Genomic DNA, 19,728 nt, shown 5'->3' with positions numbered 1-19,728 from the left:
GAAACGGCATATTTGAAGAATGTTCTCTATGACTATTTCTGTTGATGCATATGTTGCATCATCACAGAGGAAATAAAAGATCTTTTCAGGGTGAGCTCAGCCATAGAATCTGAGTGTATCAAATGACCAGGTAGCACTGTTTACAAACTAGCCAACGTTATGACTGTGCTGCTAGTAATTACTAACTTCTAGTTACTTATCGTAGGCAGCCGCTTCTCCAGATGCATGTGTTTATGCTCCAGAGTGGGCACCCACCTTTCCACTAGGTGTATTTTTAATGCTTTTATTTCCTCTGCAGGTAGAGGATGCCCTGTCTTATCTTGACCAGGTGAAGCTGCAGTTTGGTAGTCAACCTCAGGTCTACAATGATTTCCTGGACATAATGAAGGAATTCAAGTCTCAGAGGTAACAACTTGTGTTCCAGAGGGATAGCTGTGTTAGTCTGTTTCAGCAAAAACAACAAGGAGTCCAGGGGTCCCATAAAGACGAACAAATATATTCGGGCATAAACTCTTATGCGACACAACTCACTTCTTCAGATGCTTGAAGAGGGGAATTCCCTTCCCCTCCTCTTCGAGCATCTTTTTCTCCTGTTTGCTCCTCCACATTGCTGGCTAGAGAGTGCGGGCAGTGCAGTGTTGGTCAGTATTTTCCTTTCTGGAGCACAGGCGGATCCTGCCGTTTGTGCCACGTCTCTACATAGAGAGTGGGAGTTCATACCGTTCAGTCCTTACGCCTCATTCATTTGGTTGTCTGCTTGCCAGAAGCTGTAGAGCACTCAGCGCTTAGCCACTGATGCCGATTCTCCAGTGTCCCCTGTCCTGGGCGATCTCTTCCATTTCTGACCAGGTGTATCCCCTCTTTTTAGTGTCTGCCTTCGGGTCTCTGTGCCAGGTGTTTCTTGGGCGCCCCCTTTTCCTATTTTTCCATAGGTTCCAGCTTAAAGCTTACCTTGGGATGATGGTGGTGGTTGGTTTTCTGGTTGTCACTGAGCCCAAGCCCAGCAAGTGAATAGCATCATATTTCTGTAGCCAGTTGTGCTGTCTTTCCTGTTTCATGCATTGTTCTGATGTTCCAGTGGTCAGGGTTTTCCTGGTTGGTAAAAGGGTGGTCAGCGTTGTAGCTTCCGTTCGACTTTCATTCCAGCACATCGTGCTGCCTCGAGACCAGGGCCCTTTCTCTTCCAGGAGTGGAATCTGTTGAACTGTCATCGATGTTTCTGTAGCTAGGATTGTTTTACAGGGTGGTGTTGCTAACCCTGTGCCCAGTCCTCCTCCTTTCTCATCCAGGCTTGGGACCGGCCATGGTGGAGGTAGAGTACTCAGAGTTGTGACCAAATTATGTTAATTTTGTGATATTTGGACAAATAAAATTGTTCTGACGTTACAGCCCAGTTAAGTAATACGGGAGTGAGAACTGGATTCGTCTTGTTTCCTGGCTGGGGATGGCTAGCTAAAAATTTGAGCGTTCCATTGTGTGGGGTTTCTGGTTTGATGGTGAAAAACCGTGCAAGACCTGTGACCTTCTGTCTTTTTGCTTTTTAGTATTGACACTCCAGGAGTGATCAGCCGCGTGTCTCAGCTCTTCAAAGGTCACCCTGACTTGATCATGGGCTTCAATACCTTCTTGCCACCTGGCTACAAAATTGAGGTGCAGACGAACGACATGGTGAATGTGACAACCCCAGGGCAGGTCCATCAGATCCCCACCCACGGCCTCCAGCCGCAGCCCCAGCCCCAACCTCAGCACCCATCCCAGCCTTCAGCGCAGTCGACTCCAACCCCAGCGCAGCCGGCACCACAGCCTCCACCTGCCAAAATCAGTAAGGTGAGAGGTTTTGGAGAGTTGGGTAGAGCAGAGACCCCAGTCCCTGCTTAGAAATGGCAGGGAGCAGAAGATTGCAAAAAGCTTAACTTTTCATCAAAGGAAGCGTAACCGCTGAAGTAGCTGTACAATCACTTTTGCAGCTTTTGCACGTATTGAGAAGTACAGCAAACATGTGGCTCCCCAGTAGCAGCTGTGTGTGTGCATGTGGTTGATTGCTCCTGGAAACCGCCTCCGGAGAGCGGTCGTATTGCCTGGTGATTCGATAGGAGTGCGAAAATGATCAGACATCGACCTGCCAGCACAATGAAAAGGACCATATGTGAATATAAACAGTTCTACCGATTTTGTTCATGAAATGACTGGTTCTGGAAAAGCCTTAGGATGTAAAGGAAATTTTAGATGGAATCTGAAGTGATGGATCTGGTCCCAAACTTTAGAAACTCCTTTTTATTTTAAATTGGGAACAGGCATGTTTAGGTGTGAAAGGTGACTGTATTTTTGTTATTGTAGCGTCTCAAAACCCTACTTTGTGCTCCTTTCCTAAACAGGCTTTTTGGCTTACACTCAGTTCTGTTTCTTAAGATTAAAAAAGATCCTTAAATTGTTTTGAAAATATTGCATTGATTTAAAAAGCCTGCTATCCAAAATCAATACATCATTCCAATCCTTTCCAGTGCAGACTACCAAAGGAGATGCAAGCCAGTGTTATGCCCTTTCTTTAGGAGAAGAAAGATACTCAGTCTCTAGCAAAATGTGGTAGAAACCAGCATTCCCTGTAAGTTCCGCCCCCCCCCCCGCCACCCCCCCAATCCCTGGGCAGAATAAAATTTGTGAGCACCAAGGTATGTGCAGATTGACATCACTGATAGAAACACACGCTGGCAGCTGTGGGTGCTCTGCAAATCAGGTGGGCATCACCTTAATCTCTCCTGGGTAGCTCATCTTACAGGGAACACTGTTAGAGACCAAATACCACAGGATGATCTGGTAGGCCCAGAATGTGTCGTCTTTTTTTTTTTATTTTTTAAAGTAGCTCTGTTATACTAGATACGGGGTCCCTGCATTTAGCAAAGTGGCCTTCTCAATATTCTCTTAGATGACTTTCATACTGCTGACCATTCTGAAGATAGGACCATATGAAATTCTCATGTAGAATTTTCCATTGTTGTTTGTAGTATTGTAGCTGTGTTGTTCCCCAGATTTGACAGACGTTGGATGGGTGAAATAATCTTTTATTGAACCAACTTCTGTTGGTGGAGGGAACCCAGTTTTGAGCTTCACAGAGGTCGTCTTCAGGTCATATGAGAGAGGGCATTGTGACACCCTTCCACCAACAGAAGTTGGCCCAGCAAAAGTTATTGTCTCATGTCATTAACAGTTGGGAAAATTAACCACTGGAACAATGTGCCTAGGGAAACGGTGGATTCTTCTTCTTCTTCTCTTTTAAATCTTTAAATCAAGTTTGAGTGTCTTTCTAAAACACTGGGCTTTAGCTCAACCAGAGATAATGGACTCAATGCAGGAATCGGTAGTGAAATCCTGTGTCAGGCAGGAAGTCAGACTAGATGATCACAACCTTCCCTTTCTCCAGCACTGGTAGCATGCATCAGGATTCTCTGTGACAATTAATAGCACAGTAGTGTTAGTTCTCTTCTACTTTTATTTAAAAATAAAACATGCAAAATATACATGAAGAGAACGTCAAGGTTGGTTGCAAGATCAAGATAAGTTAGGAAATCTTAGATTTCAACTCACTGCTCCAAAGTATTTCAATGAAATAGTTGTAAGAATTTTTAGCTTGAGTAAATATGGTTTCCTATGATCATCTCAGAACTAGCCCAATTGTTTTATGTTGAAACTTTAGTCTCTGGAAGTTGCCAGGTCTGAGGAACTAGAGCCTGTTGAGTTAGTTTTGGAAATTATCAGCATCCGCAAACAGTCTTGTAGTGGGAAGTTATTGGCAGACAGCTAGAGGGGTTGTTACAGAACCACCAGTAATACTCTCCAAAGTACAGCTTGGAGTGCATATTGGAAGGCAATGTAGGGTGAAGTTGCATGTAGTTGCACTGAATATTGCCCCTTCCCAACTGCCTCTAGATAAGTGGTTCCCAACCTGAGGTCCACGGACCCTGGGGTTTCATGAGGGTATTACAGGGCGTCCCTGATAAAAACAATTGCAGAAAATAAGTTTAAAGTAAATGGCAAAGTGAAAATCAATTACTATTTTTAAATTAAATATCTTCCAATGACATTATTACTTGTTGCCCGAAAATCAAGGTCCTGGTTTCCTTTTTCATTGATTGATTCATTCAGTTCTTTGGAATTGGCTTCGATGGGGGTCTGCAAATGGTTTTGTGAGGGGGTGATTGAGGGGAATCTGCAATCATGGAGAAGTTGGGAATCCCTGCTCTAGACTCATCTGATTTTTTTGTTGAGCCTTCCCCTAAAGGGTAGTTACCAACTTTACAAATCCCAAATTGATTTTTATATATGTTAGTGTAAGTCATGTGACTTCTAAACTAAGTATTGGGAAAGGACAGTATCTTCAGGTGCAGTTGCTTCGGGAGTCGTAATGAAGACAATAATTGGTCACTGTGGAACAAGTTAAGTTTATGCAGTTTGGCTTCTTATTTTGAAATGTGAAGAGACAAAAATGACTCCGTCAAAATCAGAACTGTTTCCTCACTACTTAAAAGGTGAGGTCTTCCTCTGTTTTACCGAGTGTTCTTCATGTCAGCTCGTTAGATGATTATGTTCCATCCTATGTTAGCTTTCCTTTGCTTTAGTTGTGTGTATTTGGTACATCCACTAGTATTCAGAATGGTTTTTTAAAATAAAAATAAAACAGTTCATACAGGGACAAACATTAGGAAGATTTTCTTGTGTGGACGAGCGGCTTATTGTTAAGGTACGCTAACTCTAAGTGCCTGCTATCTGAAGAGGCACTCAATCTCCCAACACCAGATTTGTTTTAACAGTTCCAGCTGTGGAGTGAAGTGCTCCAAGAAATGAGCATGCCCACAAACCCCAGTATCAGAGAGGTCGCTGTGTTAAGTCTGTAGTTTCGAGAACAACATGAAGTCCTGTGGCATCTTATAGACCAACAGATATTTTGGAGCATAACCTTTCGTGGGCAAAGACCCGTGGACAAACCCCGGTGTTAAAACATCTGGACAAAGGGCTATTTTGCTGGACATAAATAACATCAGGGTGTGGCCAGCCTGCTGAGCATCTCCATTGGTCAGATCAAAATATCTTAGCTAAATGGTGAGTGATTCCATCTCACAGAGGTACCCTGTACATGGTTCTTCACTGTTGGTTTCAGTTATATGGACATCTCCTCTTCCCCCCTGCCGCCATTATTTTGTGTGACTGACTTAGCTGCGTTCTGATACTTTTCTTTTCCTAGGATTTGACCTGAATGAAATAAACTAACCCGACCCCAATCTGTAAGATCAAACTAAGTGTCTTTTTTCTTCTCAGCCTTCGCAGTTGCAGGCACATACGCCAGCCAGCCAGCAGACTCCCCCGATTCCTCCGTATGCATCCCCGCGCTCTCCTCCTGTGCAGCCTCATACACCCGTGACAATCTCTCTTGGAGCAACGCCGTCCTTGCAGAACAATCAGCCAGTTGAGTTTAATCATGCCATCAACTACGTCAACAAGATCAAGAATCGGTTCCAGGGACAGCCAGACATCTATAAGGCCTTTCTGGAGATCCTCCACACATATCAGGTTCATGTACATGCTCTGCCTAGAAAATGAACTTATGCCTGTACTGTGTATTTGAAAAGGGTGTATATTAGAGGTGTTAATGGTAAACCAGCTAACTGGTAAGCCTCACCCTAAACAGATGAGGCTTAACCTGTGCAGGCTGGAGTAGCCCTCATCCATGGTGGGCCCAGCCCAGGACACGCCAGGGTCCAGGGAGCTCCAGCCTGGCTGTAACAGCCCCTTTCTACAGGGGGTGGCAGGGAGGGCTGGAGTAACCCCTTCTCCCTTGTTTAATTGGTTAGCTAATTAAACAGAATTTTACATTCTTAGTGGGTAGACGATGAGCACACTGGTGGATTTCAAGTAGTAAACTACAAGCTAGAAGAGGTGTATCTTTTGTATTTCAAGCCAGTTTAACTTTGCATGAATTAGCCGTGCCAGATCTACGTGATTTAGACTAGTTGTCTGCAGTTGCAGTTATTTTGAAGTAGCGGGCTGAGTTGTTGAATATGCATGTTGTATGACCCACGTATGTGTTGTGAAGGAGAGAGAACAAGCTATCCAGCACCGGTGTCTTTCCCCCCTGAGCATTTGGAGTGACTTTAGAGGTGCTACTGATGATCGTCAGGCTTTCTTGCCGATTTTCTAATTAGCGATACAGGTGCAACACGCAAACTCTCCTCAGCGCAGGGACGAATGTCTGGAGTCACGTTGAGTATTGCTCCCAAGAAAGAAAAGCTGAAATTGGAGGCAAACAGCTGAATTGTTTGTTTCCTTTGCTCTGACCCATGCCCTCTTCCTGTGACAGAAGGAGCAGCGGAATGCCAAGGAGGCAGGTGGTAACTACACCCCAGCTTTGACAGAGCAAGAGGTGTACGCACAGGTGGCGCGCCTCTTCAAGAACCAGGAGGATTTACTTTCCGAGTTCGGGCAGTTCCTGCCTGATGCTAACAGCTCTGTGGTGAGTTGAACCCTGCTCTTTAGTAGGTTGCAGAAAGACTTGGTAGAAAAGCATGCAAACGGAGTTCAGAAAAGTACACTGCTTGCCCGTTTTCAAACAGCCTTTCGTTGCCCATGGAGGAGAGCAGGCAGGGAATACAGTCTCTCTTGACAAATCTGTAAGTGTGACTCCTGTGCCTCCAAGACCTGTTCTAGGCCTAGAATCTCTGCCTCTCCCCCGTCTTAGAGCTGAGACAGTGTGGGGGCACATGCCCCGTCACCCCCAGTACCATGCTCGGATCACTAACAGTTTTGTGCGTTTATTTTTTTTTTTTAAATCAGCTGTTAAGCAAGACGACGGCAGAGAAAGTGGAGTCGGTGAGAAATGACCACGGTGGTACGGTCAAGAAACCGCAGCTCAACAACAAGCAACAGAGGCCCAACCAAAATGGCTGTCAGATCAGACGGCACTCAGGAACTGGAGCAGCACCCCCGGTGAAGGTAAGATCCGGCCCCGTTCGTAGCCTTACTCCAGGAAGCAAAGGCAGTGGGTGAAACTTGAGGGTGCAGAGCAGAATGCTCTTTCCATGCTTGTTTATATTGAGGGTCTGTTCCAGTCCGTGAGGGCAAAGGAGACCTGCTCAGGCTTCTAATCAGGCCCTTTTCTGGTCTGCCTTTGAGTGAGGATTTAAAGTAATGCTCGTAGAGGGAGGACTAGAGAGCTAAATAGATCCTGTGTGAGAGTGACAGCTGGAGAAAAAGGAACAGCGCTTGCTGGCTTCTCTTGTGTTGGTAGAGAGATGTTTGTTGATTTACATTGATTTATTAAGTAAAAGACGCATTTGCGGGAGTAGATGGGGAGAAACCTCAGTGAATTTAACCGAGTAGCAGATTGTCCAAAAAGCTTGCAAAAACAACGAGAAGTCCTGTGGCACTCATAAATTAACAGATTTATTGGAGCATAAGCTTTCGTGGGCAAAGACGAAATGGGGATTTGCCCCCAAAGCTTATGCTCCAATAAATCTGTTAATTTATGAGTTGCCACAGGACTTCTCGTCATTTTTGTGGCTACAGACTAACACGGTGACCCCTCTGCTGCTTGTCAAAAAGCTTGCAATGCTGTTCTCAAAGCATTTAGGGAAAGTAAACAAGGGGAAGAGTTATGGTATATCCCAGGGGTTGCGTTAAATCCAAACTCAGTGCAGGTGCATTTGGTTCTTGTCTGTTCATCCCATGACGAAGGCAATTGGAGAGTTGTGACAATTTTGTGTTCTGCTAGCCAAGCTTTGCCTTCACAAACCACCAGCGTTTCTGGGTGGATCAGGCTCGACAACGAAACTGAAGTGGCCAAGTGGTCCGGTGTTTGGCTATTGAGCTAATAAGGGTCAGATTTGCCTCTTTTCTCCGCGACGTGTACATTTTGCTTCCTGAAGGAAATGAACAGCACCCGTCTCTAGTAATTTAATCCCACTTTTCCATCACTGCATTTAACGTGATGTTTTGCTGCCCGTGAAAAATAAAGGCTGTTCTCTCCCCATCAAACAGGAGTTTTGAGGAAAGCAATTATATGAAATCCAAGGGGAGCAAAGTGAATTTTTCAATTTTGTGAGGACTCAAATATAGAAACTCCTATAATTCTCCTTCTGAAACCTGTATGTTCTTGCTGTAAAGAACCTGGCGAGATCCAAACCTTTTATTTGCTATAGCTAGGGATTCGGTATAACAAAAGACGGTCAAAACCACTGGGGGGAATGAGGCTTTAGAGTGTCAACCTGGAGCTGGGGATTTCAGCCCAGGGGATGGGTAGGAGGGTTTGTGGGCGGTGTCCACTCCTTAGTTCCTGCCCTTCGGCTGGATATACGAGACTGGATAAAAATTGTGTGCGCGCGCAATATCTTTTTCCTTTAGTACAATACTGTACAGCATAAATTGGGCTCTGGGGACCAGGTTCAATATAGCCAAAGGTTTGTAATAATGGAGGGCACTATAGCCAGGGCATACTGTACGTGGGATGCCAGGGAAGTTGCAACATGTGCCCTGGTATGGTAGATGGGCAAAACATAATCATTGCATATTGTAAAACCACAAAAGAGGGATTCATTTTGTTTTTTGCAGAAGAAACCAAAGCTGCTTGGTTTAAAGGACCAGTCGTTAGCAGAAGCCAGCAAGCATGGGGTAGGGACAGAATCTCTGTTCTTTGAGAAGGTGAGTGATGAAATGCCGAATAGACACTTTTGCACAATTGATTTGTGCTCGTAGCAAAGTGGTTTTCCAAGAGGCATATAGGCCACAAAGGCTTCAGCGGTCTTTCCAGAATGAGATTTGTCACCTTTTAACTACATGTGTGCCATCAGCAGGTCTTCTAAAGTTTGTCCCACCCCCTAAAGTTCCTCTCTGGCTCTTCCAGCAAGCTCCAATCCACTGCTTTGTACCCTCTGGTGAGGTAGAGCTAGCAGCAGAGCATAACCGTCAAGGGTTGTGGTCACCAGCTTAGCTTACAATGCAGTTGGATCATTTAAACAATGTTTTCCTCAGTGGCAACATACCATGTTGTATAGCTGTTACCTATTTCTTGTCATGCCTCCTCACCTCACGATCAGACAGGCAGCTCGGCAGAATGGGATGTATTCCAATAATCCCTTGTCATTCTCCTCGAGTCAGCCACAATTTTCTCCCTCTTCCACTGCATGGAGGAGAGCACATGACCCAAGTCAGTGGTCATTTGAACTCTATCCAGGCGCTAGTGACACTGATGACATGGTACAGTTTGCAGGGCAGATAACAGTAACTGGAAGCCCATATGTTGTTTGGAAAAAACGTAGGTGTGAACGTGAGTAAATGTAGAAATCCCTGCTGCAGCATGTGAATCGTAACGATGACTAAGCTGCTGCTGCTGCCGCTCCGTTTGATGTGTAGATGCAAATTGTTCTCGGGGGAAGGTAATGTTGTTCTAAAAACTCTGATTCAGCCGGGCCTTACTGAGGAGGGGCGGATTACGCACGCCACACTGTGGTGATAATGCAAGCTGAAATGTCAGCTGTGACTGCTGTGGCATGGAGCACTGTTAACTAGGCTGTGGTGGATTGTTCTGTTGCCTGGACTTCCTGCTTGCAGCTTGCCCTAGGGAGAGCGGATACCTGTGTGATGCATCTGCTTCTAGAACAGAACAGCAGGCAGCTGTTGTAGCCCCTGCTTTGCAGTGTTCCATGAACCAGTTTTAACTGAGATTTCTCCAGGGGCCCGTATTTTGCTCCCCATCTTATAAATGGGCGCAAACGTCTCAATTGCTTAGCTCTTCGGGGCGGAGAGAGTGTTCGTGAGGAGACTGACAAGTGATCCAAGATACTTTTCCTGCTTCTCGAGCTGCGCAAGCAAGAGCCAGAGACTCAGTTTAAGTCCTTTTCCTGTTCCCCGGAGGTCTTTATACTTTACCTGCCCATGGTGGTAATGCATGTGCAAGGGAAGCGCACTTAAATACAATTGCGTAACGCTCTCTGTGTCTAAAAGAAAGTGTCCAATTCTGGCTGTGTGAGTAAACTCACTTGTTCAGGATAACAGCCGGGAGGCACAGTGTTTGAGGCTAGGTTACTCTCCTTCTCAGCTCTCCATTGACTCTTCCTTCCTCCCTCCTATTTATGTGTAAGGTGCGCAAGGCTCTGCGTAGCACAGAGGCATATGAAAATTTTCTTCGCTGCCTGGTTATCTTTAATCAAGAGGTGATCTCCCGGGCTGAGCTTGTGCAGCTAGTTTCGCCATTCTTGGGGTAAGTGGATGAACAGGCAAATTAGTTTCTGCACGTGGGTGGTCCTTGGAGGAGGTTGATATCGGTGACGTAATCTGGTTTGGTTGGGGTGATGAGAAGGAAATGCTGACTTGTGTGGTGGCCATGTAAAGAAAGAAAACACTTAGCTGGTTCTGTGGCCCAGTGCTCCAGCTGCCCAGTTATTGGAGCTATAATTTCCCGGGCTACTTATCATACCAAGAATGTTCACCAGAGATGGAACCTCAGTGTAGACTGTTTTTCTGTGTCCCCTGCTACTTGCTTAATTCTTTTCACTAATTGGTAATGAGTTGTCCTGAGAGTAATAAGTGAATGTGGATTACCTATAAGACCCAAATATGCCATCTCTGTATTTCCTGTCTCCTCCAGCCCTGCCTGAACACCACATATTATGAATGTGAGTTGCAAGGGGTCATATTGCTACTTAACAAGCATATTGGATGAAAAGGGACATTGATTGTACTCGGAGGTCCCTTTTAAGTATTTCATAACCTAATGTATGCTGAATTTATAGATTCTTTTCTTTTGCTGTCCTTCATTGAAGCAGAAGAACAGTCCTCCACATTATCGTATGGTTGGGTGACTGCGGTTTTCCCTTTCTGGTGAAACAGGCGGTTTTGTGGCTTCCTGGAGATGCCAAAGAATAAAATGGCAGCTCAGAGGAGTAGTGATGTTATTACTGGCCCTTCCCCTCTTCTGCAGAAGATTAAATATTTGAGCCCTCGCAGCCTCTTGCCTTGTGAGTGTGAATTATTCCTCCCCCCAGCAAATAGACTATTTTTCACTTAATTTCGTGAAGCAGAACGTAACTTAAAAAGGAATAATTACTACCAAAAGTCAGAGGAGTCACATGGAGCAGACCGGGCTTTGCCTCCAAATGAAGTCCAGAACACTACACCACAAAGTGCAAAACTGTAAATCAAATGAGTAACCCCCCACCCTCCCCCATTGGGAGCTCTTAATGTACCAAATAATTCCATCATAAGTTGCAGCAGAGACTGTGCGTAAGTTGAAGAAGCGAGTTATCCTTGTATCAGTTTGGAGCTGCCAGGTTACCGTTCCACGCTGCTCGAAACAGAATTAGCGCACAGGGCAGAAAAGGAGGCAGAGAAGATGATAAATTAGATCAAGACCAGAGCCTCGTTCTGGCTGCCGTACAAACAAAACATAATAGACTGCCACAAATAGCTTTGAATCTTTTGTTCTGCATCATTGAAACTTGGCAAATTTGGGGTCACTAAGAGAGTCTAATGTTACCCAGAGAAAGTAAAGGATTAGACCTAAATCAGTAAAACAAAACTTTTAAAAATGGCTTGTCCTCTCATCTGTCTTGTACATTCTTAGCCATAGCAAGGACTAAATCTGGAAAGATATGGTAATGCTCACTTAGTTGTCTTAGAGCTGGTCATGTTAGTCCCTCTGTCGTATCATGACAAATGCAATAAATGAGATGGTTAACATTAGTAACCAGAGTAGAACTTTCTCTTGTTGCTAGAGCTTTGTATGAGATCAGAGAAATGTGGGCGTGGAAGGGACCTCAGCCGGTTATCTAGTCTGGTTCCTGCACTGAAACAGAACTAAGTATTGTCTAGATCATGCTTGACAGGTGATTGTCCAGCCTTTTCTCAAAAACCTCTGAGGGTGGAGATTCCACAGCCTGTCTAGATAATTTGTTCCAGTGCTTAACCATCCTTACAGATCTAATGTCTAACTTAAGTCTCCCGTGTTGCAATTTAAGGCCTCTACTTGTCCTGTCCTCAGTGGTTGAATTTATCACCCTCTTCTTTAGAAGAATATATTATGTACTTGAAGACTGTTATCCTGTCCTCCGGTCAGTCTTCTCCCAACTCTGCAAACCCATGTTTTTTAATCTTTCCTCAGAGGTATGTTTTCTAGATCTTTAATCATTTTTGTTGCCCTCCTGGACTTTCTCCAGTTTGTTCGCATATTTTCCGAAGTGTGGTGCCCCAGAACTAGATGTGTACTTCAGTTGAGGCCTTATCAGTGCTTAGGAGAATTGGAAGAACTCATTGTGTGTAGCTTACAGTGCTCCTGCTAATACAGACCAGAGTGAAGTTCGCTTTTTCTGCAGCAGCATTACACTCGTGTGTAATTTATGGTCCACTGTAACCCCTAGATCCTTTTCTGCAGTACTTCTTCTAGGCTGTCCTTTCCTGTTTTGTTTCTTTACAATTGATTCTTTGTTCCAAAGTGTAATATTTTGCATTTGTCCTTGTTGAATTTCATCTGGTTATTTCAGACTACTTCTCTGGTTTGCCAGGACCATTTTGAATCCTAATCTTGTACTCTAAAGAATGTGCAACCCTTCCTTGCCTGGTATCGTCCACGAACTTTATAAGCGCCCTGTCTGCCATCATCCAGCTCATTTATGGGGATACTGAACAGGACCAGACCCAGGAGAGATCTTTGAGAGACCCCTCATGATATCCCTGGCAGTTTGATTGTGAACCATTGATAATTACTCTCTAAGTATGCTCTTCTAACCAGTTGTGCGCCCATGTACTAGGCTCATCTAGGCTGTATATTTCTCTGGTGTGTGTATGGGTTGATCTGGTGAGACCATATCTAACACCTTACTAGCCATATATCCTTCCTTTCCTTATTATGCATCAGGATCACTGGCAACCTGAAGGGGGAGCTGAGGGGGGTGACCCCGTGTGGGCTTTAGTTTCTAATAGTCTTCCAAGAGTAAGATTTATTTTTTCACAAGCAGAATCTGCTTCATGGTCTTCAGGTATCAACATGTCTGTGCTTGCATGCCAGCTGGTGTTTCCCATCTAACACTGCAAAAGAATATGCAGTCTTCCCCCGCCTTACGAGGGTAATTCGTTCCTGAAAAACCCCTCTTAGGGCGAATTCTCATAAGTCAAAAATGTAATTGCCATTAATTTCAATGGGAAAAAATTTTATGCATTCCTGAGCCCCAAAATGTACACCCATTTATGCTACAGCAACACCAAATCCCATTAAATCCGGTGCAAGGGGCAGGCAGGGCAGAGCAGGGCATGGGGAGGCAGCCTGGCCTGAGCGCAGCTGAGGTTAAGTGGGGAGGGGGCACTGCCAGGTGCTGGCTGCGTGGGGAGCTAGGCAGGCACAGGGGGCCCCCGGCTGGCGAGGGGCTATACCTCTTTGTCAAGACCAATGCAGCCGACTCCATCCCCTTGGTGCTTGCCTACCAGAGCTGCCAGCCTCCAAGTCTATCCTCCTAAGTGCGAAGAAATGCCTCATAAGCTGAAGTAGGGGGTGTTAAATGAAACTCGCGTAAAGTCAGATTCTCGTAACTCGAATGGGGGTATCTCAGGGTATGACTAGTTCGTTGTTTTTTTTGTTTGTTTGTTTGTTTGTTTTTTTTTAAGAGGCCAGCTGAGGCTTTGGTGCTGTGAGACACACTCTTTCAGTGAAGTCCTAGAATCCTTTCTCAACATCTTTGTCCATTTCCTATCAAGAGATCATCCATCTCTTACGGTTGAGTGGCAGATAGGAAAGCCAGATGGCTGGTAGCTAACCTATGGAACCCAAGTAATCAGAGGTTTCAGGTTGAAAATATTATCATGGATTTGCCAGGCAAATCCCATCTTCCCTGTGGGAGAAGCTGCTGCTACAGCTCCACATCTCCTCACTGTCTTGGAGGCTGCGTTATGGGACAGAGGAAGAGTGTTGTAGTGGTTGTATTTTCTCCTTTTGATCTCGGACATCATGGCAACATCATCTCAGGTGGAAAGGCATTTGCCGTGTCTCCCCTGTCCCGGAAAAAAAAATCTTCCATGATGAATAGAGGCGGGAGCCCTCCAAAGAAGAACAGAACCACTTTCTCCGCTGGCTACCCCAGAGTGGAATTGAGTGGCCAAGAGTCTCTTGTCCCCAGATTATGACTTCCAAGGGCCATCTTGGACAGTCTTTGTCAAGGGACAGCTCTGATCCAATACCCAAGAGCACTGGTATGTTGATTTCAAAGTTGCTTCAGTTTTCATTGCTTGCTTGTATGTTGTTTTTCCCCCCATAGGAAATTCCCAGAGCTTTTCACTTGGTTTAAAAACTTCCTGGGTTACAAGGAGTCTGTTCACATGGAGTCATTTCCAAAAGAACGGGCTACAGAGGGGATTGCCATGGAGATAGACTATGCCTCTTGTAAGAGACTGGGCTCCAGCTACCGAGCCTTGCCCAAGAGTTACCAGCAGCCCAAGTGCACTGGGCGGACTCCACTGTGCAAGGAGGTAAGTCTTCCTAGCCAGAACAATTGCATGCTGAGTGAAGTCTGTTTCCAGTTTGCTAGGACTTGAGTGATAGCTGACGGGAAGGTACAATTGACTGCGTAACTCAAAGGCTGAGAAGTTGCAAAGTCAAGAAGTCAGAAGTTGAGAAATACTAAAGGTTGCCAGTGTAACATTACTTCATCCCATGTGCATCATAACGTAAGCTTTAATTTCATGATCACAGATCCTTTGCCTCATTTGGTAGAAATGTTCTTACCATCCATATGTATGTGTAAGAGAGATTCTTTCCAAATTTGCATAGCCTGAGAAGCCCATAAAGTTTTCCTGAATTTCAGCTGTGCTGTGTATGTGTGCACGAGACAGATTTTATGGGCTTCTCAGAATGTGTCATCTGTAGGGAATCTGTCCAGTTTACAGATCAATAACCAAAACTTCAACTTCTGGTCTCCTGGTAGGAGGCTCCGCAGGGTCATTCTGTGTTCCCAGTCCTTGCAGTGCTCTGTAGTGACCTTTTTTGATCAATGCAGGAATTGTGCTGGCTAGTAGTGTTTTACCTGGCTAGCTGAGGAATGGGTGTAGTTCTGATGTGGGTGAGTCAGGGTCTTTTCTAGGAGGGCAGCTAAGATCCCACAAGGGAATTTCCTGGAGAAGAGGAAGACCCCAGGGCACATCTCAGTCTCTTGCCTCGGTGGCTTCGAAAGTCTTTGTCACAACAAACATGTTGCCACAAGAGCCCACGTGAGGGGATAAGCAGTGCTTTGCTCATGATGTCAGGGAGGGAGGGAGGAAGGAAGGCAGGCAGGATGTAGCCAATCGTTTACCTGCGAATGGCGGTGTTTGTGTTTGTAGGTGACGAGCATTTAGTTGGACTAATGGTAGGAAGGCGTCTTAAAATAGTATGATGACAACCAGTTTCATCATTTTGAAAACTAAACTATAACTCGTCGGTGGTACCTTTTACAAACCTTTCCTTGCATGAGTTCAGTGATCCAGTCTTTCACATTTCAGGGTCTCTAAAAGTCGGCCAAATTTATCAGCTCTGCTTGGCTGAGGCCTGAGAACCCAAGCTCCCAGTAAAGTTAGTGGAAGTTTCACTTGCTTGAGACCTTGGAGTCAAGGTACAAAAATATGGATTTAGGCATCTAACTAGGCTTATATCTAGACTTAAAGTCCATACAAAAAGCCATAGACGCCTTAACAATTAGTTGTACTTCCAATAACCCAGTGAGACCACCCAGCATCGTTACATAATCATATTCATACAACTGACTTAACTCAGCCAACCAGTAAAACCAAAGCAGCAGAAAAACTACTTTCCACCCTTCTCTTTGACTTGCCGGGGAGGAAAAACCTCAGGGTTCCCCCAGACCATGTCAAATCACCTGGCTTTTGCAGCATGCCCAGAAGGATGCATTTTGGCTATGGGGTCCTGTGGCTTACCCAGGAAAAGACGCAAGATAATGGAGATGGGGAATCTGAGATGCTTTGTCAGAGAAAGCTGTGATAATATAAACTTGGGTGTCTGCTACAGTGATGGCTTACAGAAAAGATCCATCAGTCTTCTGCTTTTCTCCTTCACCTAAGGTTTTGAATGATACTTGGGTCTCCTTCCCTTCGTGGTCTGAGGATTCCACCTTTGTCAGCTCCAAGAAGACACAATACGAAGAACACATCTACCGATGTGAGGATGAGCGTTTTGAGGTAGAAATTCTCTTAAATTAATTTCTTGGAAAGCTTGGAGTTCTGTGAACAAGTTAGCTGCATGGTACAATAGTCTTAAACGCTGATGCCTGGAATTGGGTTTTGGGGCTGAGGGTAGGAGGGTTTGCACATCTCACCTGCTTGTAAGATCATAGTATCATAAAATGTAGAACTGGAAAGGACTTGAAGAAATCAAGTCTAGTCCCCTGCCCTGACGTGGACCAAGTAACTCTAGGCTGTCCCTGGCAGAAGATTTTTCCAGTCTATTTTTGCAAATCTCTGCTGCTGGGGAGTCCACAGTCTTCCCTGGAAACCTATTTCAATGTTTGTCTCCTCAAATCCTTAGAAGGGTTTCATAGTATCTAACCTAACTCTTCCATGCTGCATGTTAAGCCCATTACCACTTGTCCCTGGGTGGACATGGTTATGCTCCCCATGAAGGACTCCTCAGCCTCTCTGAATACAAGAAGCAAAATCTGTGTTCCGGCTTCTGATCACCAACCCCTTCCCCAGGAATCCATTGACTTTTCATCCGTCAGCAACTGTGGCACAGCTTTCTCTCTCTGCTGCTTACGCCATCCCAGTGAAGCCGTTCAGCGGCCAATGCATAATTGATGCGTCTTACAAATGCCCATGTTAAGTCTGAAAAGTGACATTCACGGAGTGTTAAATGAGGGACACGCCCAATGGAAATCAGCACAGCTGTTACTTGCCTGGGCTAAGATTTATCACCTCCTTTTGTTGTGTTGATGTCAGCTGTGTACCTCTCACACATGGTAGCATGTTGGTAGCCTGTGACGACTTGTGGAAGGATGCAAAACTGAAGTATTATGTTCTTGTTTTGCATGACTTAAATGTTAGGGTAATTCTACACTTAAAACATCTGTGATGGATACAGTGCTAAAAGAAGATCCTGTGCTGAAGGGAGAGCTTCTCCTGTCAGCGTAGTTAATCCATCGCCCTGAGAGATGTCAGGAGGAGAGCCTTTCCCTTTTGACATGATGCCATCTACATGGGGGTGAGGTCGATATAACTGCATTGCCCAAGGAGCGAAAAGAAATCCATGCTGAGCGTTGTAGTTACACCAGTGTAGGTCCGGGTTGTACACCTCACCCAAATTTCCAGAAAGTAACTTGTTTCTTTAATCTAAGGTACCATGGGTAATGCACCTTCCCTTTCAGCTGGATGTTGTCTTGGAGACCAACCTGGCAACAATCAGAGTCTTAGAGGCGATCCAGAAGAAACTCTCCCGCTTGTCTGCCGAGGAGCAAGCCAAATTCCGGCTGGACAACACTCTGGGGGGCGCCTCAGAGGTGATCCACCGTAAGGCGCTGCAGAGGATATATGCTGACAAAGCGGCCGACATCATAGATGGTCTGAGGAAGAACCCATCAGTTGCTGTTCCTATTGTGCTGAAAAGGTACTTTCCAAGTTTTAGCGTTATTGCTTGTGTTTCAGTAAAACTCATTGGATGCTAGGCACCATCGAAACTTGCATATAGGCAGAGGCTCCAGTCCAGGAAAGCATTCCGTCTGAGCAAGGCAGGTGCTTCTTATAGCCTAGTAAGCTGTAAATCGTATGCCCAGCTACTGTGTACATTAAAGCCAGGGCGTCACTGGCCCTGCCAGCAGGGTATGTTTTTTTTTTTATTTTTCCTGCCCAACATAACACAGCTGTGACTTCAGTAATCCATCTGGGGTGGGGTCCTCTGTTGTCAGATTGGAACACAGATCAGTTTGATTATAAAGCTACAAAAGTGAACAAGGCTTCTAAGTCTGCATTGGATTCAAATTGCAACTCAAAGAATACTAATTGGGTTCTGTTGCCAGCCTCTAGGTCAGAAAAAGGAAATGAGTGCATAACTTTGAGAGGGGACAGAGACACCAGTCTCAAATAATTATGATGGGCAATTCCAACTCCCCACATACAAACTGTCAGCCTTTGGATAAGGTGAGGAGGTGGAGTTTTTGAGTGTTTTTAAAATGGCGACTCCTTGGAATAGCTAGTTGGTAACTACGCAAGCGGAGAGGTTATTGACTTGCTCCTGAATAGCACTCCAGTATTGAATCAAGAAATAACTGCAGTCAAACAATTGAGTGGTAGCCAGTGTTTCCTCTCTTGTTCCCATCCATGGGTGCAATACATCTTGTGGTGTGAATCAAGGCATGTCAGGATGTGTAGCACCAAGAGAAATGCTTACTGCTGACTATGGGTGTTCTGCTAATCTTCTGGGTGGCACTTAAATCTCTCCTGTGCCGGAGTGCTTGTGGTACCCGTCGCAGTAAGTAGGAGTCCAGCTTGCTTGGTGGGAGGGATTATATCAAAAATCAGCACTGTGATAAGGCACTGGGGAGAGTGGAAGGTAAGTCAAAAGTTGGACACAACATTTTTAAAGGGTAAGTTCCTGAACTGTGATCTCTAGATTCCAGGTCACCCGTGTGCCCTTGAACAGGAAGAGAGGCAGTTGACAGACACTTTGTGTACATCCTCAGTCTCTGTTATGAATTGTCACAAATATGCTATTGCTGTATGTGGAAAAAATGAACAGATCCCCCCCCCCCCCCCCGAGTTCTGTGTTCTGGACGCCCACTCCCGAAAAGGACGTCTCCATCGTAAAGGGCTCAGGGATGAGTTGGAGGGAGGGGGTGGAGAGATGAGGCAAGGGGAGAAGTGGCTGATGATGATGAGATTTGAGAGATGGTGGTATCAGAGAGGCTTCCGCAGAGCGGTGCAGAACATGAGTTCTGCTGCTGTTTGCTTGGTCACATGCAGAGCAGTGGATAGTCAGTGCAGATGAAAGGCGTTACTCTCTAGTACCATCTGTGCAGGACTCTTTCTGTAGTATCCGAGACCCTCAGCACAAGACTTTGAAAGAACTTCCCTAGCGCTCTCTTGTTTTAACCGTTGAGGACAGCTGCAATGGAGTAGAGCAAGAGCAAAACCCCCCAAATAGTCCTCATGTGACATTCCTGCCTGAGTTTGTGGGGTCTTTTCCTCTCAATTCCTTGAGTGTGGTCAGTGAGCTGCAAAGAGAAGGTGGAAGTTGAACTACTGAAGGAGTATGTGCAGGAAGTGCCCTACTTAATCAGCTGGAGAGGATGGCCCATAAATGAACGGAAACTAACCTTTTGTGTTCTTCATAACTCCTCTGTCCTCCTGGCTGGCTCTGGATTTGCACAGCAAAAGGTTTCAACAGCATTTTAATGGAATCATGTCCTCGTACGTTCCCACTTCACAGATACATTTCTAACAATGCAGAACAAAGGATAATTAGAAAGAAAAGGAATTCCCGCTAGCATTGTAACTGTGGATTGGTGGTCCTTTGTTGTGGCAGCTTCTTAATGCCCCAGTCAGAATTCGGGTCCATTAAAAAACTGCAGAACTCCTGTCCAGAAGGAGTTGCCTTTCTGTTGAAGCTCTCTGCAGAATCCGTTGCTCCACTGAAAAAGGGCATCATATGACAACTAGAGATAAAGAAATGAGCTGAAAGGAGAGGACAATGCTGTGAGGGGGTGGTCTTAGGGACCAGGA

At 45.3% G+C, this 19,728-nt stretch overlaps 1 protein-coding gene across 4 annotated transcripts in view; it reads left to right on the top strand.

Moving 5' to 3' along the window:
• The window catches only part of SIN3A (SIN3 transcription regulator family member A), a 63,215-nt gene that overhangs the window by 26,779 nt on the left and 16,708 nt on the right, over nt 1-19,728 (top strand). For all 4 annotated transcript variants that reach the window (XM_075006742.1, XM_075006743.1, XM_075006741.1 and 1 more), the window contains exons 4-13: nt 299-405; nt 1,545-1,827; nt 5,311-5,562; nt 6,350-6,502; nt 6,823-6,981; nt 8,596-8,685; nt 10,125-10,243; nt 14,286-14,496; nt 16,081-16,197; nt 17,379-17,617. In XM_075006742.1, coding sequence (XP_074862843.1) covers nt 299-405; nt 1,545-1,827; nt 5,311-5,562; nt 6,350-6,502; nt 6,823-6,981; nt 8,596-8,685; nt 10,125-10,243; nt 14,286-14,496; nt 16,081-16,197; nt 17,379-17,617 — 1,730 coding nt within the window. The remainder of the gene's footprint in view (nt 1-298; nt 406-1,544; nt 1,828-5,310; nt 5,563-6,349; nt 6,503-6,822; nt 6,982-8,595; nt 8,686-10,124; nt 10,244-14,285; nt 14,497-16,080; nt 16,198-17,378; nt 17,618-19,728) is intronic.

Source organism: Carettochelys insculpta, chromosome 12 (genome assembly GCF_033958435.1).
Source record: "Carettochelys insculpta isolate YL-2023 chromosome 12, ASM3395843v1, whole genome shotgun sequence".
NCBI classification, from domain to species: Eukaryota; Metazoa; Chordata; order Testudines; family Carettochelyidae; genus Carettochelys; species Carettochelys insculpta.
The sequence above is the reverse complement of the archived record's forward strand: the minus strand, read 5'-3'. Positions and strand labels throughout refer to the sequence as shown.